This window comes from Silurus meridionalis, chromosome 10 (genome assembly GCF_014805685.1).
Source record: "Silurus meridionalis isolate SWU-2019-XX chromosome 10, ASM1480568v1, whole genome shotgun sequence".
NCBI lineage: Eukaryota > Metazoa > Chordata > Actinopteri > Siluriformes > Siluridae > Silurus > Silurus meridionalis.
The window spans coordinates 10,304,062-10,329,752 of record NC_060893.1 but is presented as its reverse complement, the minus strand read 5'-3'; the positions used below and the strand labels follow the sequence as shown (position 1 = coordinate 10,329,752).

The following is a 25,691-nucleotide window of genomic DNA, read 5'->3' as shown; positions in this document are numbered from 1 at the left end:
GAAAATTGAAGGATAGGTAGAAAACCACCCAAGCTGAATCAGTGTCATGTCCATGAGGGATGTATCAACCCTATAAAAATATTTCTCTATACAGTATCAGTGCTCTGCACATCGACTGATATCCCAAGCCGAGTTAGCTAGGCAGAACATCGCTAGCGTTACAGTGGCATGCGTTAATGTGAACATGCAGGGTTGAGTCAGTCAGCATCGCAGTATTCACAACATTAGACAGGTGTGGTGACTGTGGTGGTCCTCTGAGCTGCTGCATCCTACACACTGTTTCATTCACTTGTGTTTAACTACACAACCATCTTATACACCAGACTGACTTATTGAAAATATTAATCCAAGTTAGCTAGTGTAGCAACAAGATGTTTTTGGCTGGAGAGCACCAGTTGTGGATAAATGAATATTCAGAGATGATGTAGCCACAGCTAAAATGGGATGGCACATCACAGGCCAGTGGATATTCCCAAAATGATCGATTCTATTTTAAAGTCAAATTCAACACAGAAGTCAAGTTTATTTCTATGGCGCTTTTACAACGGACATTGTCTCAATTCAGTTAAAGAAGTATTCAATAAGTAAATATTAGTGCTATTAAATTGAACAGATCCTCATGTCCAACAACATGTCCAATGTCTTTTCTCCAAGTTGATTGTTCCTCACTTGCTTACCACCCAAGACCTGATTTGGAGGTAAAAGTGTGTTTCACTTCGTTACTCTCTGCCTTTAAAAATGTATAAGCTCTAAACAATAAGGCAGCATCACCTTTCGCCATCCAAGCAGCCACCTTAGAGGATTACTCAATGAAATGAGCTACTCAGTTAACTCTGTAGCTGCAGACACATTAACAGCCCATCATGGCTGTAGTTAAATATTAATCAGCATATCCCAGACAGTAAGCCAGCTTAATACAGGCCACTTCATCACCTCCATCAACACACCGGAAACTGTGTCTGACTGAATCTAGATCCAGCACTGTAGATCTGTTCGATACTGATATGCTATTAGTTCAATACATCCCTAATAATCACCAAGCACAAGACCCAAAGAAACCCAGAAGACCAGAGAAAGGACAGCGTACCCGACGAGGAGTCGGAGGATTTTAGAGCAAAAGACCAACCATCAGGGGTCATAGACGCACAGTGTGGCAGGCGCAGCTCCACCGGCTTCAGGAACTTCAGACCATGAGGCCCACACATAACCAGGGGGCTGAGCAGAGTTTCACCTGCATGAACACGCAACAAACACAATTAAGACTTGAAAATTTTTGATGTTTTCCATAGTCAAGTGCATCACGATTGATCAGTTCTTCTATTTTAAACAAATCAGCAATAATTGAACATATCAAGAATGTCCAATGAGAATGTTTGTACGGCCTTCATTATGCAAAGATACAAACCTTTCTCCTTATCTAGTGGAGGCAAGATGCTGTTGTCTCTGCATACTTTAAAGTAGATCTCCTGCTCCACGCTTTCCGGAATGGCTCCCTGGGGGATGATAATACTCACACCTGTCTCGATTGAGCTCAATACTCCACCGTTGCAATTAAAGATGCCCCGTGCTGTGGCGACGACAGTGTGTCCATCATCGTCATCATCGTCCAGTGCATTGGGGCTGAAAGAGAAAGGGACCATTTACGCAAGGATAAAAGTGATAAAAAAAAAGACCAGAGAGGAACAGTTAACGTAATAAGAGCATATGAAGAGGTATTTTTTACCTGACAGGGACAGCTTTGGGGATAGAGTTGACATTGTTGTGCTGATATTTGGGCCTGTTGTCCATAGTGCGAGTGAATGTGTCCACTCCGCTGTCGTTGTCGGGCGGCTGAGGTGAGAGGTGAGTTTTGGGATTGTTGTTTACCACAATTGGCTTCGTCTGGGTGTCATTAGGCAAAAGGTTGTGGTTGAATTTAGGGCTCTCAAACTTGCGCTCAAAGGGCCTCGCAGTGCTTGTGTAAGGCTTTGGAACGTAGCGGTTGTAACTGGTGGGAGCAGGGACACTCAAAGTCTTGGGTGGGATGTCCGTGCCATTGACTGGAGACTTTTGCGGAAAGTAGTTGCCTTGGACTGGGTCATCCCGGGTAGGAGGGCGGAGAGTAGACAAATCAGGTTTGCCTTTGGGGGATGTGTGAGGATCTGGGAGAGAGTTCACTGTGAATTGAGAGAAAACATTTTTTTTCCTCCTCCATAGTTTCAGTAAAAATGTCAATGTTTTCTGGGCTAACTGAAGGTTTTGCAATACTACATTGCGTCAGTGCAAACTAGTGAATACAGATAAATATGAAGTGAACAGCATACAGAAGCAACTAATTTTGATAGAAGATACAGCTACAGTGCTCTAAAACAGATACAGATAGTGGCACTGCATTACACTTCCAGTTTAAACAGTGCACTGCTAAAGAAAGATTAGTGTGCGACTTTAAACTCTTACCATCTGTGTTGCTGAGTTTGGGCAGAGATGTAGGTGGGACAGCAGGGCCTGACTGACCACCATAAGGAGCAGGTGTAGAGTTAACCTGGGGGACTGGCTCATATCTCTTATCCACAGGACTCACTTTCTCCCCCGATTCTGTCCTGAGAAGCAGAGTTGTTCAAAAATTTACTTCATAGAAATGTACTTAATAGAGATGCTTTGTTTACCCCTACTGCTGAATTTCTACATTTTAATACACATTTATTATGGTCTATACCTGTTATAAGGGTATCCAAGCTGAGGCTGTGCAGGTTTAGACAAATCATGAAAGCGATTAACTACTGGCTGAGTCACGGATTTGTTGTCAAAGCTGCGACGGTCAAAGTAGGACAGCTGTTTCCTGTAGTACTCCTCATCCTCATCGGGGTCATAGTGGTTAGTACGGACCACCTCATCTCCTAATCGTGATTGGGGTTTCTGTGGCTCTGGGGCCCTGTGAAGAGAGGCAACAGGAGGGAAAAAAAATCTAAATCAAATGAACACAATAAGAAGTTTTCTGGTGCCTTACATCTCATAAGCAGAACGCATTATCAGAACATTTTAGAAATCCGAAAGCCCCTTTTCACAACATATGTTTGCATACAAAGCAGCTTGTTTTGGTTACCTGTATACAGGTTTCTCCTGTTCTAGGTTGTTGAGAGAGTTGGCCTTAGACACTGGGACAGGGGCAATGACAGGTTTAGGGAAATCTGTAGGCTATATCAGAAAATGACAGATTCAACAAATAGGACAAGAATAATTCAAAATAAAGAATGATCTTATTATGCAGTATTTTAAAACAGAAATACAACAAATAAACAGATTATGAAATCTAAAACCCATTTTGTTTTATAGAAGTCAAAGAAAACATACCCTAATCCCTGGCACATCTCCAACCTCCTTGGCTCTGTCTACACTCACAGAACGCTTGTTCTCGAACATCTTGACCCTGTTGAGAACAGACTGGGGTTTCATGGCAGGATCCTCCTCCTCTGGATCTTCTCTGGGTGGAGGAGGCAATGGTTTGGGAGTTGTAGAATGTATTGGCTCCCCTGGAGACACGACAACTTCAGGTTTAGAAGGAGGAATAGGAGGATCAGAATTCAAAGGTTCATGCTGCCCTGGTTTGTAGCCACGGTTTGATAGCCCTGGGTTATATGTGGGTCTCAAAGAAGGGTCTTCATAATACTGCTTGGGAGGATCAGGGGAGCGGGGGTTATTGATGGGGAAGCCATGGGGCTCTGGTTCATAAGGAGAGCGGGCATCATACATAACTGGGGGTGGAGGAGGAGGTTCCTCATAGCGAACAGGACCTGCTTTTCCATGCCGTGGTGGTCGGTTATCATAAGCAACAGGGGGCTCATCATAACGAGGTTGAGGAGGGCTATAGTCCCGCGTGGGCCCATCCTCGTAAGGGGAGCGGGGTTCGTAGCTCAGAATAGGAGGCTGGTGGCCCTGAGGATAGCCTGACCCGGCTGGAGGAGGAGGAGGAGGAGGAGGCTGGGCCGAGGACTGCTGGTCATACTGGGGCCACTGTTCATCATAATGAGGCACACGGTTGTCATAGTGCAGGTGCGCGTTGTAGTTGTTGTGAGGCTTTGGTTGTGCGTAGCTGCCACCGTCATAGCCGTAAGGCGGGTGGTCGTACTCGCGGTATGGCTGTTTGTCCTGGTACACAGGCTGGTGGCTGTAGGACAGAGAGGATGGGGGAGCTAAAGATTGTGGCTGCTGGGGCTTCATCATGTGATTTACTCGTACAGGCTCATCCACACTGTACAGATCCTTCTTATACATCTGCTGGGAATAGAACAGCAAAACAGACAAAATGAGTACCAAAGAGGTCAAATGCCTTTGAAGTGATGTGGAAATATACCCAAAATATAAGAACAAAAATAAATCTAATTAGCAAAAAATAAAAATAAAATCAGTAAAACATAACAAAACTAGCTGTTTAACACAATGCGGTCAGATCAAAATCATCAAACTTGCACGTCCTTTTGCAACACCAAAAAAAACCCCCGGCAAATACACATTGTTATTAAGCAATTAACAGGCAGATTATCTCAGTTTTACATACCCAGATCTACATGTCTATGTAATTTGATAAGAAGCCTTTCAGTAATGACAGCCAACAGATCAGTATGTATCCAACTAGAAGAATTCATCCGTTTGAATCAATTTAGTAGAAAATGTATTGCTTTTTCATGCCTGAAAAGCTACTTTCAAACATTCTATAGCCTGAAGACAGTAGAATTTAAAAAAATGCTTTATATAATACATAAAGAAATAAACCATAAATGCATATACTATTCAATCTCCTTTTTATACAATTAAAACCTTTTAAGATCGTATGATTGCATTTATTCCTTTTATAGGGTTAGAAATACTGTCTGCAGGTTAGGTTGACATGCAGCTACAGACATCCATTCTTGCAAATAAGATAATATTCCATTTGCAATTCCTTATTCTACTAAAACATCTGCAGTCAATTGTGGAGCAGCTTCTACTTCTATGACGTGTGTGTGTGTGTGTGTGTGTGTGTGTGTGTGTGTGTGCTACTTATGATCACTACTTCTACAGACAGAACAAGCTGAAAGAAATCTCAAAGGAGCCATGCAAAAGGTAGGAGAGGTAAGAGTGAAAAGACTAAAAATGAGCGGCCTCTTGCATAAAGTCACAAGTCACAGGCCCTCTTCCTTTTCCCCTCACATCGGGTGCATGTGTACCAGTCACCCATACTCTTAAGGTGGCAGAGGCACACACAGCACAGACATGGGTGGGCACAGTACACATGCAGACAGCAGAGTGGAAGGAAAGAGCATTGCGCAAAAAACAGGCAGCTTGGAAAAAAGTGAGCGAGCGGGGCCGAACCAAGCTGAAGCGGGCCGTGCCCGGGTCCAGCTCATGGTGATGCTACTGGTGGTACCTTTGGATGTGGGCTGGGCACGAGCGACTGGTGGGGGTCGTGTGTTGGGACCTGAGCGAGCTCAGGATCGGGCTGGGACTCGGGTTCTGGGGTGGAAGGGTTAAGTGAGTCGGCCTGAGCGGTGCCAGTTGGCTCCTTGGATTTCGTACCCGCTAGTGGTGCGGCGGGCTCAACAGCAGGGGGCACTGATGCCACTGCAGGGGGGAAGGAGGGCAGGGCCACAGCAGCCTCAGCCTGCTGTGAAGTACGGTTCACATAGGTTATAGACACATGCCACTAAAAGCATTCCTATCAGCACTTAAACTGCTCTGTGGGTGTAAAGTGTTTAATAAACCATTAGAGAAAATCTCTAGATGAAAAAAGGAAGTGATTGAAGAAATGTCATAATTTGATGATAAAAGATGATAAAAGATACCTCATATTTCTTAAAAAAAAAAAAAAAGTGAAATTTTAATCTATATCAAGTCAGCTGTAAAAGGTAAATTTAACAAAGCAGCCCTTTTAAAAGTAATACCATGCGAATGTCTTTTTTTTTTTTTGCTCAATATAAATTCCAAAATGTAATAGTACAAATCAACCTGCTGATGATATTTCACATTCCGAGTGCACTTGTTAGTTTAGAAAAAAACTGAAAAGCCTTTGCAGAGAACAAACTAGCTTCATGTTTACAATTGCACATTTATAAACTGAAGCCTTACTAGACAGCATGCAGTCATGGCTTGTGTACTGTACCTGTTGTGGAGCAGGCATCTTAAATCCAGCAGCTTCAATGCGGTTCATGGGCTCAGGTTGAGGAGCTGCATGCTGGTAACTTGGGTATGCCGGCACGTCCTGAATGACAGGTGGATCCTCTCGCACAGGCTCAGAAGAACGTGTGATTGCAGGCTCACTGGGTAAGCCCACCTCGTCGTTCAGAGTCTCATCCAGCTCCTGGTCTGTATAGGCACCTCCTTCAGTGTCTGTGTCCTCGTAATCAGATGTGTGGCGGCTGTCAGTGCTGTACATGCTGTACTCGCTGCCTGGCGCTGAGAGGTAGGACAAGCGGTCGTCATGAATGTCTAGGTCATCCTCTGGAGCTCCGTCAGCCTGGAAACAACAATTATGTGGAGCAGGCCACAGGACCTTAGTATAGTTTACAAATTAAATAAGAAAATGTATAGAAATAAAAAAAATAAAGATAATATTTTTTTTTATTAGGTTACTATCAAAAGCATTTTCTTAAAAAACTATTAGAGTATTTAATAACCATTACAAGGTGTTAATATATTTGAATATATATTTACAACAGCAGACTAATCTGCGTTCAGTTACTGAAAATTTCTGCGCTGGTCTTAGAATAAAATGTGTTTATAATATGAAACTAAAATAATAATAAATGTCCTTATATTATGTATTTATGCAACAATTTTAATCAAGCCACTAAAATGTTTTCTTTTTGTTATTTTAAGATATTCTGATGTATTTACAATTATATTTAAGGTATTTGGTAGACACCTGACTCTTGACTCAACCCTTATCCAGAGCAACTCATTCATATATCTGACCAGCTATGGGGTTAAGAGCCTTGCTTAGGGGATGGCATCTAGGTGTGGCTGGGATTTGAACTCGCAACCTTTTGATCCAAAATCCAAAGCCTTAACCATTAAGCTGCCACCTGCTTTAAATATAGCTATATTTTTTTTTCCCTAAATCATTTGGCGATTGGCTTACCTTGCCCTCAGAAACCCAGACCAGCTGGTTCTGTTGCTGCTGAATGGTCTCTTTCAGAGCCCCATACCACCCATCATTCATGTTGTTCAAGTTAATGGTGGCTAATTAGAGAGTGGACAAGAGGCAGAAAAATATTTATGTAGCAAAGCCAGAATTTGAATTTTTAAATTAAATTGTTATTTGATTTTGATGTTTTGCAGTCCCTGCACATACTGGTGAAAAGATGGTGGTTGTTCTTCCTCAGTTTGAGGGCACGCTCATACAGTTTCCTTGCACTCTTTCTGGACTCAGGACACAGCCTGGTCCTCATATTCTTCACACCCTGTTTGCTGTCTGGGTTCAGAAATACCACGATGGGGTACCACTGGGCATAGTTCAGACGGTCCACAGCATTAGGGGTGATGTCCAACACTGCATGCTTATCCTAGCAAAGGACACATAGCCGAAGTGAGCAATTCAATATAGGATCAGAAAAGTAATGGAGTGCAGAGGTAATATGCAGCTTAGTGTTATATGCTGTGGCAAACACTCATAACTTACTCTATCAATAATCTGTTTAATGGTATGGAGACGAATGATTCCAGAACTGCGCTGGTCTGTGCCTGCATCTCTGGGCTCACTCTCTGTAGACAAGACAGAGTGTTAGGCCATGAACGATATGATTAATGAGGTGTTTAAATCAACTATGGTTATATTGTACAATGTACATGAAGTACACATGCACGTCGCTGACTGGTGTTCCAAGGGTATTATAATAACATTGCGAGACGTAAAAAAATGCTCACTGGCAAGTTCAAAGATGTCCGTTTCCTCCCTTGAAAGTTTCTCTCTGGCAACATCAGCAATGGGACCAAACACTACTACAGGTCTCAGGAAACCAGCTAATCATGCAGGAAAAATAACAAAGCAGGTCAGTGAACAAATCCCATTAAACACAGATGCAAAACAGAAAACAAAGTCATACACTGCAAGATAAATTATTACGCTGCACAAAACGATGAGTAATAACAAGGTCTTGCATTGCTGTCAGGACAGGCCCTTACCTTCTCTCAGTACTACTCTCTCATAGGCAGGGAATTTTGTCTGTACAGGCTGAGCAGAGAGGTCCTCTCTACTTTTCCTCAGGTTCCTCTTGGAGCTTCTTAGGCCACGGAACCTCCAGAAGTCTGCCCTGTCCCCTCCTGCTGTCTTGGGAAGCGTGTACTGCACACTGGAGAGCTGCTCTGCTCTAGAGGACAGCAAACACAAAAGGCTGTTATTCAATTTGTATAAAAAGATGAACTAAAACCAGCCATCTAACACACTATAGGGCATCTCTGTGTGAGATTGATATGTTATTTCTATTATCGGATTATCGATCAATCTTTTTCCACACAATTCACTAAAATTACTTGATCTTTTTCCAGTACCTGTTCTTGTTGGGGATGATGCCCCGCTCCACCTCTTGGTGGTTCTTGCCAATGCGAATTGCAAGCCAGGAACCCAGTTTGCCGTTGTAAAGGGTGTCTACTACTCGGAATACCTCACCCTTATTAAAGCTCAGGCCATATGGAGACTCTTTTTCGTATTCAAAATGAGTCCGGATATAAAACGAGTCACCCACATCCGACTCCACTATTCGTCGGTACACTAGAGAGCAAAGAAAAATGTGTCCGTGCAGAAGAAGAGAAAATGATGCTTTATGTCTGTTTTCACTTTAGATAATTAAAAGACAAAATGAGGACACGACTTTTCATTTGATCACAGGAAATCAAATAAATCGGTGCATGATCTCAACATCCTTACCATCTTTCTTTTTCTGAGCCAGAATGGTGACATCATCCCCTTTGGGCAGATCCAGAAGAAACAGCACAGCCTCCTCTCGGATGATATTTGCAAAGTCTACATTATTGACCTGAGTGGAGAACATCATAAAGAGGGTCTCTGATCATTGGTTCATCGATAAAAGTACAAATATAATAAACATTAACATAAATACAGAAAAAAAAAAAATTTATTAATTACAGAGAAAGTCACTGTTCATTGTTTTAAAAAAGGATTCAGAGTGTGGAAGGCACTTTGGCAGCCGGTCAAGAGAACATCCCATATCGCTGGGGAAACCACCAAGGAACTAAAAACACTTTGGTACATGCTACGGTTTAGTAGCATTTACACACAAGCAAGGCAAAGCTTGAAAATCAAGTCGCCATAAACTAAGGCTGTTATCACATAACCCATAAAAATAGGTATAAATCTCGGATACTAAAAAAATCTATTCATCATTTAACAAAGCTAAACTATCATAAAGATGTGTTGTTATACAGGGCTGGTCTACTTATAGTTTACTTAAGGATATTATGACTACTGATACAGCCTTATAAATAAGCAAAAACCTTTCAGTTAAATTAACATTTATTTTGTATTGGGCAAAAGACAGACAGGAAAGCTCACCCTGAGTATCTGGTCTCCTTCCTCGAGGCCTTCTTTAGCAGCAGGACTGTCCTCCAGCACGCCAGCCACAAAAATGCCCACGTCATTGCCGCCAGCCAGCCTCAGCCCCACGCTCTCACCCTTCTTAAACTTCACAAGCTTCATACTAGGCCTGGAGAAATTAGAGTCCAAACATTAAAAAAAAATCCCTTTCAATCCCTTTGTGGTGGCAAGTTTTTCTTAACTTTGTGTACAATTATGAAGAAGGGTAAGGGTACCGTAGAATGCTGTCATCATGGTTTACACTGGGCACAGGGGCATCTGCAGGACTGACAGGCAAATCCACATCAGGCTGGCCAGGCTGAGCATACACAGGCTTTGGCTCTAAGTACAGCAATAACCATGTTAAAACACACATATAAACAAACGCACACAAAGTGTATTCCCTGCTAAAAGAGGTCAAGCAACTACATGGCAAGACGCTACAGGCGGACAGTGTGTCAAAACTAATCAAAATCATGCTGCACACATTTCCGCTGTTGTGCAAACACTCTATGGTCCCATTTCGTAGCTAGAAATGTTTCAAATGATTTTCAGCAAATGTGCACAGTGCAAACAATCGTTTTAACTGTTTTCTTTCAGATACATGATTATAGAACTACTAATTGTGACAAACATGCTGATGACAGGTGGGTCAGGGTATTAATCTGATCTCTGACCTGGCAGAGGGGGGAGCTGTTTCTCCTCTCTCGTCCCAGTCTGTTCCATTGCTTTATGCGTCTCTTCCACCATTTTAGCAGGCAAGGGGAGTGGCTTTGAGATGCGATCCTCATCACGACTCCTATGACTGCAAACAGAAGAATGAATGTATTAGCTGATGCAGAGTGATGCTTAGTTCCAGAAAATCAAAATATGGTTTCTTTTTGACCAAAAATCCCAAGCATCAAAAAGACTTGTAAAGCATATACATCAAGCACATGTCTATACTGTACTAATAAGCACTGTTAAATAATGCAGCAGAAAAAAAGGGGGGGAAAAAGTAAATAATCCATTAAGCATATTTAGGGATTAATGCATGCCTTGTGGCCTGAAAAGCAGACAACATCAAAGCACATGCCTTTCCTTCACTATCAGGGCAAAGCACACACTCAATAAAACAATGTTTATAGTGAAAGACAAACTGCTGCAAGGGAGGGATGGGGTGGGGGTGGTATATGAGAGAGAGAGAGAGAGAGAGAGAGAGAGAGAGAGAGAGAGAGCGCAAGACAAGGACAATGCATGTCTACACCAGTTAGGTAGTCTTGAAGGTCACAGCTGTGTTTTGCTGCTCCTTTGCTGGGCTATATTTAGACCAACCCATCTGATCTGGAGTGATGGAGGATGATAGAAGAGAGAGAGAGAGAGAGAGAGAGAGAGAGACTCTAGATGTACTGGTCCTGAGTGCTAAAGGAGAAAATGGCCCTTGAAGAATCGTTACATGGTCAAAGATTCAGAGTGCGGCCATTTAGTAACCTTTAACGTCATAGTAGACACAGTGTGAGCCGTGTTTATAGACTGAACAAAAAAAAAACCCCAAAAAAACATCTCCCCTTTCTCCAGTTTTCAGTCTTGATATAGGCTCCACATGTGGTCCTGTTTAATTCATGATGCTTATGAATATTCTTTCCAGCAATTATATTGGCTAAAAAAAAAAAGAAAAGAAATTATGCTGACACTGAGTGTATAGCTGCATCCACATGCCAACTGAACAAACGCTGTTTCATCTATTGTCACGATACAAGCAAATGTAATGATAACCAACATGTTAAGATTAAAATGTTGTTTACATTTGTCTAGGCATACAGATGGAGTGGTTTTTTGTTTTCTTTCCTGTATGAAGCATGCAAGTTGTCTGTCTGAAATCTGAATTTCCAGTTTGTAGCCATATTAACACTGCTCAAACATATATTAAAATGCATATAATGTTAAAATCATGTCAGGCTGCTTGGGGACTAATGCCAATGAATGTCATCATCACAACCCACCACTATACATTACTGTATTAAAGTTTTATATATCTCCTGTGTGTAAAATTACAACTTCTAAAGGGCGCACACACGGCCAGATAGCTAAGCTGGGAAAATGTCCCAGAGAGAGAGAGAGAGAGAGAGAGAGAGAAAGAAGGGGAAAGAAGGGGGAAAGAAAGAAAGAAAGGAAGGAAGGAGGATGGTAACTGCCACAACACTTTAAAAACACACATTTCCTTCTCTGACAATAAGCTTGTAAAATAGAACCAGGATTAAAAAAACAACAAAAAACACACAACAACAAAGAAAGAGCATAAAAAAAAATTTATTACATCTTCCTTTGGCTGATGGATAAACCAAACTCAAATGAAACTCTTTACTAGAAATATGCAATGATTAGAAATAGCTCATCAACAGGAGCTGGGTTAGTTTGATCAGTTCACAATATTATACAATAGCATCAGTGCTGCAGACAGTGAAGAAAGGAAGGTTTGTTAGTTGGTAGTGATTCAGTGATGTGTTACATGTGTGTTGGCAACTTTCAAACCACATTTGATACACTTACACTGCACGAATTCTTTGCACCAAGAATCGTGTGGCTCTGATTCGAAATATAAATACATTTAAAATGGAAAAACAATTTTATGATTGTAAGATGTACAAATGTAAAATAAAATAAAAATTTCTAATGAAGCTGAACCTCCTGCAGTATAAAATAGCAGAAGAAAGTTGGCAAGAAAATGAAGAGAAGACAAGTGAGAGAGAGAGAAAGAGAGAGAGAGAGGGGGAGAGAGAGAGAGAGAGAGAGAGAGAGAGAGAGGGAAAGAGAATGCACAGACCTGCCATTGCTGATTTGTGGAGGGGAATGTCTGGAATGGTCTGAGGGCTCAGAGCGCCGGTCTGGGGAGCGAGAGCGACTGCTCTTCTTCTTGTCGTGTGAGCGGTTCGAGTGATCCGAAGCTACTGAGTGGATATCTGAAATATCTGTCGCAAAAGAGCACTAAACATTAACTTTCACATAAAAAAATGCATTACATACCAATACAGTGAATACTCCACCAAAAACATTAACTACAATTAAAATGGATAGAAAAAAACTAAATAATGGATAATCATGGTTCAAAACAGAACCACTAACCATCTCTATCGGAGGCATTGGCCGAGGGAATGCTGTCATCCAGATCAGGGATGTTGAGCAGCGTGGCTCTCTCATCTCTCTGCACGACCATCTTCAACTTGCCCTTCGACCTTTCAATCAACTTCTTAGCGTCTATTAGGGAGAGGTTCTCAGTCACTGTGCCATTTATCTACAAAGAGAAGATCCAGAAGAGTTAGGAGACTTTGTACACTGTACAATCTCCACATTAATTAATTTATTTTATAATATATATATATATATATATATAAACATTTATTATAAATATACAGTTAATGTCAATGGTGTGGATGAAGTTGGATAATTAAAAATACAGGCTGCAAAGCTCAGAAAGTTCGAAGCAAAAGAGAAAAACTTTGGCCACTCATTGCATACTCCTTAGATGAAACCTGCAAATGCATCAGTCTCACGGTAAAATAGATACACGAATATTAGCTCACAAACAAAGCCACAGAGTGCCTTTGAAAGTGTTCTTTTTTTTTTTATTTCTGTGTATTTTAAGCCTAAATCATAAAGTGATCTTAATCTTAAAGTGGTTAAAAATGCTGGAAAGGATAACAGCAGTACTGCACAAAAAAGTACACCTGTTGGTTACTCATCAGTTTCAGCTCTCGCCACGAGTTCCAGAACGACGAGTACCGAGGTATTACTGTATTGACAACCAGATTAGAAACAACCAAATGATATGGACTAATAAAAGAGTTTATTTATTTATTTATTTATTTTTATTTTTTTTTTAGAGTTTTTTCATGAGCAGACATTTTACTGGAACTGCCAGAATGTGTAGAGGTTCAAATAAGAATAAACAATCCCATATTGGAGTTTCTTAAAAGTTGAAAAGGGCTTTTATACTATTAATAATGACCTGATAGTCAATTTATCACTATACAATAAGAAATTGTCAAACAACAAAACTAAATTAATTGTAATCCATTGAGAAATTAGATACAATAGTTTTCTTGTTGTTCCTCAGTAAAAGCATCAAAATGTACTCTAGATCTCCTTCAACTAAATCTATTATACCACACTGCTTATTTCAAGAGGCCTTGCTCTCTCACCTTCAGTACTACGTCACCTTCCTGGATGTTGCCGTCCCTGGCAGCCAGGCTTTCGGGAGAGATGTCCTTCACAAAGATGTGGCTGGCCAGGCGAAGACCATATTCTGCTTATGAGAGTGAAAGGCAGAAAACACATGCGCGCCATGTTAGTATATTTATTCAGCAACATTCATTTGTCCATCTGCCGATCCCTTTTACTCATTCTCTAATAACACACTGTATTCTAACCACAACATTTTTTGTTCAAATACAAATAAAGAAATGCTAATGGTCGGTCTGATATTTTGAAACTAACCTTCATTCTTGCGAGACTTGACGAGCGTGACCTTGGCTGGACGGGAAGCCAGGTTGGAAGAGACAGAATGGCGCTCCGAGCGTGGAGACAGACTCCTGTCTCTGGAGGCGCTTCGCTCTCTGTCCCGTTCCCTTCTTGTGCCCTGTCGATCACCTCTGGCACTGCGCCGTCCTGTGGCACCGCCCCCACCATACCCACTCCGCCCACTCCGCGCTTCATAGATCTCGTCTTCATAGCTGTCGTCATCTTCGTCGTGCTCAGACATCGTTTCTCGCTCTCCGTGACGCCCTGACGGGACCTGAACCTTCCTCTTTCGTCTGATGGTCTGAGAGGGAAAGAGAGGATCATTCAGTGAAATCTGATTTTAAACGTTTTGTGTTTAAACACATTAAAACTGAAGCACTGATATACAGAAGGGGAAAAAAAAAAAGCACTAAAAACATACTATTTTTGCGTTCTTTCCACTTTTCCGCAGCTGCTGCACGGCATACGCATGCTCCACATTATCCATTGAGACGGAGTTAACCATCACAACTCGGTCATTCTCTCTGCAACGACATTATAAAGCATTATCAATATTTAAGTTTCATTACATAACAGCCAGCACTGCTTAATGCCCGTCATGAAAGGAAAATCTTAAGTGAGCTTCCAGGTTTTAAGTGTGAAAAGGACTGATTAAAGGTAAGAAAGAAAAAAAAATAATTTTCAGCCTTCCGATCCAACCTTGATGCAAACTTAAAATATTTTTGATTTTAAGACTTAAAATAAATGTGAGCTAGTCAGTTAATTAAAATAATTAATTCAGAATAATGGAGAGTATGTGGTGAGAGTAGGGAGCAGGTTGAGAAGAGCCTGGAGAGCTGGAGGGACACGCTGGAGAGAAGGGGAATGAAAGTCAGTAGGAGTAAGACAGAGTACATATGTGTAAATGAGAGGGAGGGCAGTGGAGTGGTGCGGTTGCAGGGAGAGGAGGTGGAGAACGTGGAGGAGTTCAGGTACACGGGGTCAAAAGTGCAAAGTAATAGAGTGTGTGTTAGAGAGGTGAAGAAAAGAGTGCAGGCAGGGTGGAGTGGGTGGAGAAGAGTGATAGCAGGAGTGATTTGTGATAGAAGGGTATCTGCGAGAGTGAAAGGGAAAGTTTATAGGACTGTGGTGAGACCTGTGATGTTGTATGGTTTAGAGACAGTGGCATTGAGTAAAAGACAGGAGGCAGAGCTGGAGGTAGCAGAGCTGAAGATGTGGAGATTTTCGTTGGGATTAACGAGAATGGACAAGATTAGAAATGAGTTTATTAGAGGGACAGCGCATGTAGGACGTTTTGATGACAAGGTGAGGGAGGTGAGATTGAGATGGTTTGGACATGTGCAGAGGAGGGACATGAGTTATATTGGTAGGAGAATGCTAAGGATGGAGCCACCAGGAAGGAGGAAAAGAGGAAGACCAAGGAGGAGGTAAATGAATGTGGTGAGGGAAGACATGCAGGTAGTTGGTGTGAAAGAGACAGATGTAGAGAACAGGAGGGTATGGAGACGGATGATCCGCTGTGGCGACCCCTAATGGGAGCAGCCAAAAGAAAAAGAAGAAGAATTCAAAATAATGGAAATGAACAAGTTTAACAACTCCTGGCAAGTGGAAAACTTTATGTAGTCATGGACCAGATCCTCTTCCAAGGTTTTCGATGTAGTACTTCATGTCTGTGCACTCAACAAGTCTGTGGCCAACATTTCAGTTATGAGGCATGTTCTGTCTTACATAAAAGTTTATATAAACGTCTGGCAAGTGCTAAAACTTTCCCTGCATACTGACTGCATATTGTGCATGTGAAAGACTTACAGAACAGTATTATTGGCACTCTTGGTGTTGGAGGGTTTAAAAATATTAAGGAAAAAAGTCTCTGTGGTCAAGTTAAAGAGAGAAAACTAAACCTTGTAATTACTTTAATCTAAAAACTTACTACATACAATTTTTTGGACTAAAATACTTCTCACTGTATGGTGAATTGTCTGTACTGTTTTCTGACCGGAATGATCGCGACAGCAATATATATTAATAGTAACTATAAGCTATAGTTATATTATTGAGGTGGATCATATATCATCTAATATAACACATTTTAACCAACATACTAAGAAATCAATAAAATAAAACATTTAAAGGGTTTTCTTTTCACCTGGTTGTTGCATCAGAGAAACAATTAGATAAAGACTGAAAGCCTGGGAGCATAATCAGTTAGTCCCAGGTGGCCAACAGTTTGTGAGATAGTAACTTGGGTGGCTTCTATTATTATTGCATGACCTACTTTAATTCTTTGTGTTACACTGAACTACAAGCAAGTTGGTAATATTTCAGGCAAAAGATTTGTTCTTTCATATCTGATCTAACATTTACTGGATATTGCATTGCTGCCATCTCTAATGTCTAGCTGTCATATAAAAAGTCTTGTGTTACAGTGATTGTTGGAAACATTTTGCATAATCGTTTTCTGTCCAGGAAGAAAATAAACGTCATAATATATGCCATTTGTAAAGCATTAAAATGGATAATTACATTTTATGTGCTACTTTAGAGAAAAACATGTTTGGAACCTTATGCGTTGCTTGTAATATTCTTCTACAACAATACAAAAATCACTTTAAACGAGTGTCCAAACTTTTGATTGTGGGTGTGTGTTTATAGATGAAGGAGATATAATCCAGAAAACAGGAAGCAGTGGTGTGTCTTACTGTAACAGGCCCTCTGCTGGCCCTCCTTTCAGCACATCAGAAATGACGATGGAAGTCTCTCCACTCTGGAAGTGGGGGTTGTCCCTCCCACCCGAGATGGCGATTCCAAACCCAAACCCTGGAGCCTGCAGATAGGAGTCCAAAAGGTTACATGTTGTAAAGAAAACAAGTTAGATAAACCTGATAGACAGATCTGTATTCACAATGGGAACACAATTATTTATTTATTTTTGCATCGTCACGGTGTCAGTTTTAAAAACCTATACATAAAGAAGAACTCTGATGAATGAACAGCTTAAAAGTAGAAAATAATAGTGGCACTTGTTATGTAAACAGAGTCGAATGCTATAGACTAGTTTGTGTGAGCAGGAGTTCTTTGAGGCAGGACCACAGGAGTTCTTTGAGACAGGACCTTAGAACAAGCAGTCATGCACAAGTGAAATCCCAAACTAAATACCATTCGTTATTTAAATTAAAATACAGACAGACAGATTAAAGGCAGTAATTATCAGAGCTACAAAAAAAGACCATAGCAGGGTCTTAAAATACAAGTGGGACTGAAACAAAAAAACAAAAACAATGCTGCCTGTGACAAATCAAAAAAAACTCCTGTTCAGTGCAAGTTTCCAATTATAGACTTGAAAGAACTGCTCTATAATTACCTTTGACCAATTTATTGAACTGGTCAAATTATTCATCAGTGGAACACTAAAGCTTGGATCTTTGAATAACCTCAGAAAAACTCCTATACTCACCCTGTGCAGCGTTACTGTGTGCTGTTCCCATATTACAGTCTCCTCCATTGCTGCACTCTGCATTAAGAAACAGAGAGGACAGGCAAAGCATAAGTTGTGAGATTTACATCCAAATTAACATCCTGCACACCCAGAGGGGATTACACTCCTTAAAAATACAGCTGAATCTCAATAGCACAGCAACAAAATGCTTCTAAACTAGTGTTTGTGTTTTCCTTGGGCTCCTATTAGCCAGTGCATGACTGCATGATTTACCCAAGAGTCTAAATGACCTTGATGTGCTGCACAGTGATGTGAAAGAAGAATAATGTGGCAAAAAAAACCCTCAAATATACATTTTACTTTATGCAGTGGATAGAATAAAAAATCAAAAATAAAGGCCGAGCACTACTTGGTTGTTCACCCTTTCTGGAATGCAGGTTAAACCACTTTAATGAGTTGAGAATAATTCCAACGTTATGGTTAAGAAGAGAGAAACGCAACAGACTTTAGCATGAGATGCTCCGCGAAGGGCAATGTTATATTAATTCTGTCAAAACCACCAAAGGAGTCCAATAAGGCCAAACAGACAGTATGAGCAGGTGGTTTTGCCAGGCCTGAAGAAGGCACCTGGCAGGATATCCACATAAAAAAAGTGGTGGTGAACATCCTTCTCTCCCTCTCTCCCTCTCACACACACTCTATTGAAAAGTTATTTTTTATCATCCTCACACGTTTCAAAGGGCTTTCCCAACAGCATTCAAGGTGACATATGACACCTACATTTGCAAGACTTCACTTATACAAAGCAAACAAGCAAGCCATATAGTCTCAAATCACAAACCAAATGCAAATAAATACCATGTACGTGCAAATCCAAATGCGAGTACATGCAGTTACCCTGTAAACTTCAGTTTGCTGTACATTCACATTGTTGATAATCGCAGAGGAAGTTTTTTGTCAACGCTTCCTTAATGTCTTCCTGTGGCATTGTTTAAACAAGCTGGAAGTCTAAGGAGGAAGCTGCAGACTGCAGAGTGCAGCATACCTCAGGACAATGGGCTAGCTGTGGCTCAAGTAAACAAAGTGAAAGCATGCAGGTCTGTTAGAAAGCTTTAAGTAAGAACCTCGACTGACAACAGCCCATGCATCTTTCTGATGGATGCGTTTTCAGACCTTCATCTTAGCAGTGGGGATGGGAGAATTCAGTTGGCAGCTCTGCCAGGCAGACATTCCACACCGCAGTCCATTCCTCTGCCGCCTCTAACCCAAACACAATCACTTAGCCAGTCTCTTTCTGCCATCACTGCAACACAGCACCAATAAAGCCCTGGCAGAAGAACAGGAGAAGACTGCACAGCCTTACAGTAATTTAACAGCCTCCAGTGGATGTGGGCGATAAAAGAATATGGGCAAAAGTAAAAAGGCCTTTGCTAGGTTTAACACAAATTTGCCCATCACTTGTGGTGAATACTGGATAGCATGCAGCCCTACTTTCCAGGTAGACAAGCTCTATCTGAATTTGTTACGGTCACCCACTATGAATTTTAAGTGCCAGCTACCCTATGCTGTATAAAAAAAAAAAAAAAGGGGACACTACCAATGTGCCTACCTTGAGAGCTGGGCAAAGTATGGACCTTAAACTCAGGTCCATGAATGTCTGTGGACATCCAATTCAACCTCTCAGACATAAGGTTCTGAATCAGCTGAGAGCCTCTCTTATTATATTAATGTACATTCGACTTGCCCATCTCACGATCCCTATAAAAAAAAGTGTCTGAGGAAGCATCCCTCCTAATTTATTATCCACTGTACTCTATTTCTCAGTCAGCTGTCGTCTCTTATGAGGTGAGCGCACTGGCCAAATGAGCTCATTCTGGGGACCATTAAAGCATAATGAAGCATGAGATATGGATAATTAATTAAAAACAAAACTCAGCTTTAATTCCTAATTTAGCAGCAAGTGAAAAAGTGTGGGAAATGTACAGAAGGAGAAGTCACCCACTGCAAATTCAACCTCTTCACCCGATTTCATTAGTATCTCTCTCTCTGAATAGGCTTGCTCATGCCATCACTATAGTCTGTTATAAAGGAGTAACTTTTTTTAAATAGGTGGATTTGCCCGAAATGCATTAATACATCAAATATATTCATAAGGCTGCTTTTTAAGTATGCTTAGAATACTGAAATTAATGTTTTGAATGAAAAATTCTGATCGCTTCTTTTTAAAACAAGCAGCTCGATTAAAAATAAATAAATAAATTTAAAAAAAAAAAAAAAAAAAAAAAAAAAAAAGAAACACCCTTACATAACAGATGTTTTGTCAAGGGCATCTTGTGTTCTAGATTAGACCATGCTAGAAACAGTGCTGCATCCTGAAGTCAAGATCACAGCCTAAATATTCTGTTCAAAATTCATTCGTTTCAATTTTATTTGTGCAGCACTTTTAAAAATCGGACATCCTATAAGCAGGGACACAATTTATCTTTAAATATAAAGTATTAAAAAAATAGTATAAAGGCAAGAAACACCAAGTGAGTTAAAAAAGCAAACTGAGTACAAGTTTTATTAAAGTTTACAATAGAAATTTTAACTTCTTATATCAAAATTTATTTCAATATACAGACTTGAGTGTAAAATGTTCTCAGTGAATGCCATGTCTTGATCCACCATTTCATCCACACCAATTATGACGAAAGGAGTGCAGAAAACACATGGGTCATACTGCCATTTTTTTACATACAGGCTCCATTCTCCCTTTAAACTCTGGAGAAATCCAGTATAATCCACACTTTCTATACAATGTGAACTTTATTTTAAATCAGAAACAAAAATGTCATGATTGTGCAATCTGTAGTTTCACGGCAAAAAATGTCTGAACAGTAATGTTCCACATAGATAACCAAAACAAAATTGAAAAGGCGGTTTAATCACTACCTCACAGTCTCATCATGGCACATTTTTTAGGGTTGTGTAATAACTACAATTTCCCTCCCTCAATATAGCTGCAACACTGTTTGGTATCAAACAGAGTTCTACACAAGTATATGTATTTCAGTCATTGGCAAATGGGATAAGAGCATGTTTTATGTTAGCTTCACCTTCATTTTAATTGCAGTATATAATCCATGGCACATCACAATTTAATTTTATGGTCACTATATTCAGATACTAAGATGAAGCCTCATGTCCTTAAACAGTGGTTTGTGTAACACAAGAAATATCAGTTACCAGAGGATTTCTCACTGTTAATACCATAGTCTGAAATAACTGTCTCCGTAACCTTCAGTAAGCGAAGGGGAAAAAATAAATAAATAAAACAAAGTGTCTTTCACTTATTAAGAACACTATACTATTACTGATTAGGGCCTCCCATTGCTCTCAGACTCAATTCTTTGTGCCATGGATTCCACAAGATGCTGGAAACGCTCCTTTGAGACTCAGTTCAACGTTAAAATAAGTGTTTTTTTTAAGTGCACGTTCATGCTTCAAGTCTCCTGTTCTACCACATGACAAAAGTGTTCTGTTGGATTCAGACCCATTGAGTGGGAATTATTGAACGCCGAACTCGTTACGCCCATGAAAGTTCTTATAAGAATTCACATGATTAGAAGATAGTAAATTGTGGCGAGAAAAGTGATGCACATGCTAAGCAATAATCCTCAAATACACTGTGGCATTCAAATGATTGATGATTGGTATTAACAGACCTAAAAGTATGCCAATAACACATTCCCCACTCCATTGCACCACCTCCACCAGCCTGGACTGTTGACATAAGACAGGCTGGGTCCATGAATTCATGGTGTTGGCACAAAACTCTGAACTTACCATCTGTGTGACTCAGCAGAAATTGAGATTCATCAGACCAGGCTAAGCTTTTCCAACCTTAAAAACTATCCAGTTTTGGAAAACCTGTCCCCACTGCAGCCTCAGCTTTCGGTTCTTAACTGACAGAAGTGGAACCCAGTAATGTCTTCTTCTGTTGTAGCCCATCTGCCAGGACGTTTTTACATGTGCATTGTGAAATGCTGTTCTGCTCACCACAACTGTGCCATTACTGGAGTTACAATAGTTTTTACAATAGTGAAACCATTCTCTGGAATTCTCTCATCAACAAGGTATTTATCTAGCCTTATTTATACCTGACCAGGTATACTTATATACTCTAAATATTGAATCTTCCATAGTTTGCGACATGCATGTGTAGACCGGCCTTTGTTTTGTGCCATCGATCTTGAGTTCTATCAGGCCTTTTCATATTTATATAAAGTGAAGTGAAACAGGAAGCTGTTGATGACTGCTTAAGTGTCCTACACGTAAATTCAACAAAGGAAAATAAACATTAGAGCCATATAATTATTACAGCACATGGTTTGTTAAAATATACTCGATATATCTTCACCAAAAGACAATCATTCTAGAGCTGACTGTTCCTTAGTAACATTATCATGTACCTTAGTATCCTGAAATAATGTTATAGTTGGGGGAAATCACTGCTATGCCTAGCTTTCAAAATACAAAATGTATTTTAGTATGGAAAGTCCCATATCATTATGCTCAAGCAAAAACACATGCAATTGCCCTGTTAACATGGCCTGAATAAACATACAGCTCGTTCCAATTCAAACTAAATAGCAAGCAGTAGAAGACTTCCTCCTTCACCTTTTCACATTTAGTGAGGCCATTCGGTTTCCCCTGAAAAAATCTAAACCAATCGAGATTTCCACAGTGCAGGAAGGCACACAAGTGTAGCCTGGCACAAGTGTCAGCTGACAGCTCTCTCCACTAAGGGGGGTGCAGGCGGAGACTGAAGCAGAGCCATTTGGGCCCACACACACAGATGGATCAGACAGATGAGTGCAGCTCTAACGAGCGACTGGGGCCAAGCACTCCCTAAAAAAAGGCAGCTGTCCAAATCAGCTCATCAATAAGAGCAAAGCAGATGGGATGGGAGATAGTGTTATCACGTCAGCATATTAGTAGTTGTACAATACTGCAATATATACACTCCGTGGCCAAGGTAATAGAAACACCTGCTCATTCATGCAATTAGCCAACACTGTGTGACCAGTCAAAATAGGATGGTCAGTCTGGTTTGTGAAAACAGAAAGGTTATGGAAACTCAATTAAGCACACTTCACTACCATGGCGAGCAGAGGCTCAGAAGCTTGAGATGGAGGAGACAAACCATCAAAAAACCCAATCCTGTCAAGCAAAAAACAGGACTCTACCGGGGGCACCGTCTCAAAGAAACCGGCAGTGGAAGTGGAAAAGTTTGATCATTTCAGACGATGTTTTGTGCATCAACATTATCTAGTCCATAATGGTTTTATGTATCGTTATTATATGAATAAGGCAACACTATAATAAAGAAGTGTCCGTGCTAGTCACGCATGGTCCCTTATTCATGAAGTGATTGATAATTGGAACAATTACACCGTTATCTAATATCAATAAATGTTAAATACAAATTGTGCCCAGGAAAACGAGGGCAGTGATCTGATCCTGTATGTTGACATATTTTAAATCTGGAGATCAGGAACAGTGCATTGAAAGGCTTGACTGAGTTCCAGGACAGCCAGCAGCATTTCGCTAAAATATGCATCAGCTGGAACTCCAGACTAAATGACCGATTAAATCATATAGCCACAGGTTTAAAGAGTGTAGATTTCTTACTAACCATTGTCCCCCCTGCAACATGTTTAGTTATGTTCCCTACCCTTGAGTGATCTCCAAGCACTGGGGCTGGGATTGTTACTGTCCCACAGCATATTTTCCCTCTCCCCTGCGGTAAGCCTAATGTGGTAGCAAGAGTATTGGGCCTCCCGCAGGGAATGATTGCTGTTTAGGAAGTGAAATAAAACTATATCAAGATGCAAGCTTTCAAAACACAAACATTCTTACAGCACATACAAACTGCAAACGCTTGGCTTATCATTAATTGCTCCTCAATTACTGCACATCATGATAACAACGACTGCACCTGTCTGAATGTTGGCTGCCTATCAAAAAGTGATCTCCAGGCATGACTCAGAGTGGTTAAAGATATACATTAGCATCATTCTGAGACATATATTTTAGAAGGTTTTCTCTGTGTGTGTGTGTGTGTGAGAGAGAGTGTGTCCCTGGTATGCATGAGTCACTATAGTGAGATTCAGTAGTTACCATTCTGAGCTAATGATGAGAAGACTGTGAGTATAATCCCCTTAGCCAGCATGTCCTTAACCCTTAACTGCTCAGCTGTATGTGTGGACTGTGCTGGATCAAAGTATTCGGCAAATTAATACATGTAAATTGGAGTAAAATCTTTGCAAAGATCCTTAGACAATACCAAGTTATGAAGGGCTGTGACAGGAGTGTGTGTGTTTTGTTCAACATTATCCCTGCGTAACGAGAGACAGAAAGAGTCAGTCTAAAAATAACTTCCGTTGCTGCTCGTGGGTTCAGATGCTGAGCCTTGACACTGAAGTAGATGCACAAGTAAAAAACATAAAATAAAAAAATACCTTTTACAGCCAAGCAGGTTAGATAATACGACGTGCATCATTATTAGACACAATCTCATGCTTTAGAAGCCGCATTAGCATTTACAGAGCTACGCGAGTAGCTCTTTCACCTGAACTGCTTATGATGTCGAATTTTAACAATGCATGTACAAAGGAGAATAAACAAGTGCCCTACTTTTCACAGAGCCAAGCAGCAGAATGAGGCTTTACTGCCAGCCTACAGAAATAATGACTTCAGATACCGAATAACTATGTCACCACAAGGCATCTTCCATCAAGCTTTCAATGGTCAGATGTTCTACTACAAAACAACAGATATGCTGATCAATCATAAAACGGAAACAGCGGCATCAATACCTGTACAATAAAATAAAAAAGAAAAAGAAAAGAGTTGCTGAATACAGTAAACAAGTGCACATTAACTCACTGTGTACACTATTGCAGATATGCCACACACACACACACACACACCCCACACACACACACACCCCACACACACACACACACACACACACACACACACACACACACACACACACACACACACCCCACACACACACACACACACACACACACACACACACACACACACACACACACACACCCCCCAAGAAAAGCATGTGATGATTGATGTTAGAAATGGGTGTCACCTTGCTGACGTTTGGTAAATGTCCACTAGCTAGGGAGCAATACAGAGCTGGAAATCTTAACTGACAATAGAGGTCATAGCATGATATAGGAAGAATGGCACCCCAGAGAATACGGTGACATTGAGTGCACACATGTCCATACACACATCCTTAAACCTGTATAAATAATTAAATTAGAATGAGAGCAGGTTAATACAAAACTAGCAAAAGAAACAAAACTAAAACCTTTAGGAAGCATTAAGACAAACATAACTTTATGAAGCTGGACAACAGGTCTACATGAACATACACCGCGTACACACTACTGATTACACACAATCTATTTAAACTGGATTTTGCCTAATACCAATGCAATGAATGTAGGGAGCAACAGTTTTATTTCCCCCCTGAACCATGTACTTACAGCAGTTTGTGTCATCACCACAGAAGACTCAGCATCGTCTCTACCTCCAAACTCCCACACACAATCCAGCGGAAGATACTGCAGATTTAACTGTACACTCACACAAGCTACATAATGACACTGCTTCCTCTGTAGATGTCGAAGTACTCGAAGCACTTCTGAACAGACAAGTTGGTTTTAAAGAAAGAACCACAGATTTAATCCGAAGTTTGATTGCACCTCAAAATAGATCCCTCCGCTCCTTCGTCCTCGTTCCTTGGCTGAAAACGCAGACATGTCTACATTTTTTTAAACCTGTCCCCATCCGCACCTCTGTCTCTTGTTCAATCCTTCTCTTCTCCTCCCTCTATTTCTTTCTCTCTCTTTCTGTGTCTTTTTCCCAGTGGTCTGGCAGCATTCTAGAGGGTGCATAGAGGGAGGGGAGCTGCAGTTGTGCTACAGTGTTGAGCTCCTCTGTTCACTAAGAGCTCAGATCCATCTGCAGTGTAAAGTGCTGTAATGGCCTTAACCCTTGCAGAGCCATAGAAGACAGAGTTCCTGTCAAACTCAGCAATACTGACCATCACCCATAGCGGTGTTAAGATCATAGGCTTAATATATGCACTAGCACAGTTGTGCTTGTAATCTATAAACACCCACTGATTAAAGCAAAAGC

At 40.7% G+C, this 25,691-nt stretch overlaps 1 protein-coding gene across 13 annotated transcripts in view; it reads right to left on the bottom strand.

Annotated features, from left to right (window-relative positions):
* tjp1b (tight junction protein 1b) overlaps positions 1–25,691 on the bottom strand; it is a 72,118-nt gene that overhangs the window by 963 nt on the left and 45,464 nt on the right. For 3 of the 13 annotated variants that reach the window (XM_046860020.1, XM_046860028.1, XM_046860029.1), the window contains 26 exons: positions 17,496–17,552; positions 16,741–16,865; positions 14,463–14,565; positions 14,018–14,342; positions 13,723–13,829; positions 12,647–12,815; positions 12,348–12,492; positions 10,222–10,349; positions 9,781–9,886; positions 9,524–9,674; positions 8,879–8,987; positions 8,503–8,722; positions 8,137–8,321; positions 7,879–7,974; positions 7,634–7,716; positions 7,307–7,517; positions 7,094–7,194; positions 6,116–6,469; positions 5,384–5,620; positions 3,331–4,254; positions 3,083–3,174; positions 2,696–2,911; positions 2,437–2,579; positions 1,724–2,156; positions 1,406–1,620; positions 1,088–1,231 (listed from right to left, as the gene is read on the bottom strand). In XM_046860020.1, the coding sequence (XP_046715976.1) occupies positions 1,088–1,231; positions 1,406–1,620; positions 1,724–2,156; positions 2,437–2,579; positions 2,696–2,911; positions 3,083–3,174; positions 3,331–4,254; positions 5,384–5,620; positions 6,116–6,469; positions 7,094–7,194; positions 7,307–7,517; positions 7,634–7,716; positions 7,879–7,974; positions 8,137–8,321; positions 8,503–8,722; positions 8,879–8,987; positions 9,524–9,674; positions 9,781–9,886; positions 10,222–10,349; positions 12,348–12,492; positions 12,647–12,815; positions 13,723–13,829; positions 14,018–14,342; positions 14,463–14,565; positions 16,741–16,865; positions 17,496–17,552 (5,179 nt within the window). Of the gene's footprint in view, positions 1–1,087; positions 1,232–1,405; positions 1,621–1,723; positions 2,157–2,436; positions 2,580–2,695; positions 2,912–3,082; positions 3,175–3,330; positions 4,255–5,383; positions 5,621–6,115; positions 6,470–7,093; positions 7,195–7,306; positions 7,518–7,633; positions 7,717–7,878; positions 7,975–8,136; positions 8,322–8,502; positions 8,723–8,878; positions 8,988–9,523; positions 9,675–9,780; positions 9,887–10,221; positions 10,350–12,347; positions 12,493–12,646; positions 12,816–13,722; positions 13,830–14,017; positions 14,343–14,462; positions 14,566–16,740; positions 16,866–17,495; positions 17,553–25,036; positions 25,067–25,691 lie in introns of those variants that run through there. The other 10 variants (XM_046860021.1, XM_046860031.1, XM_046860030.1 and 7 more) reach the window with 9 other exon arrangements.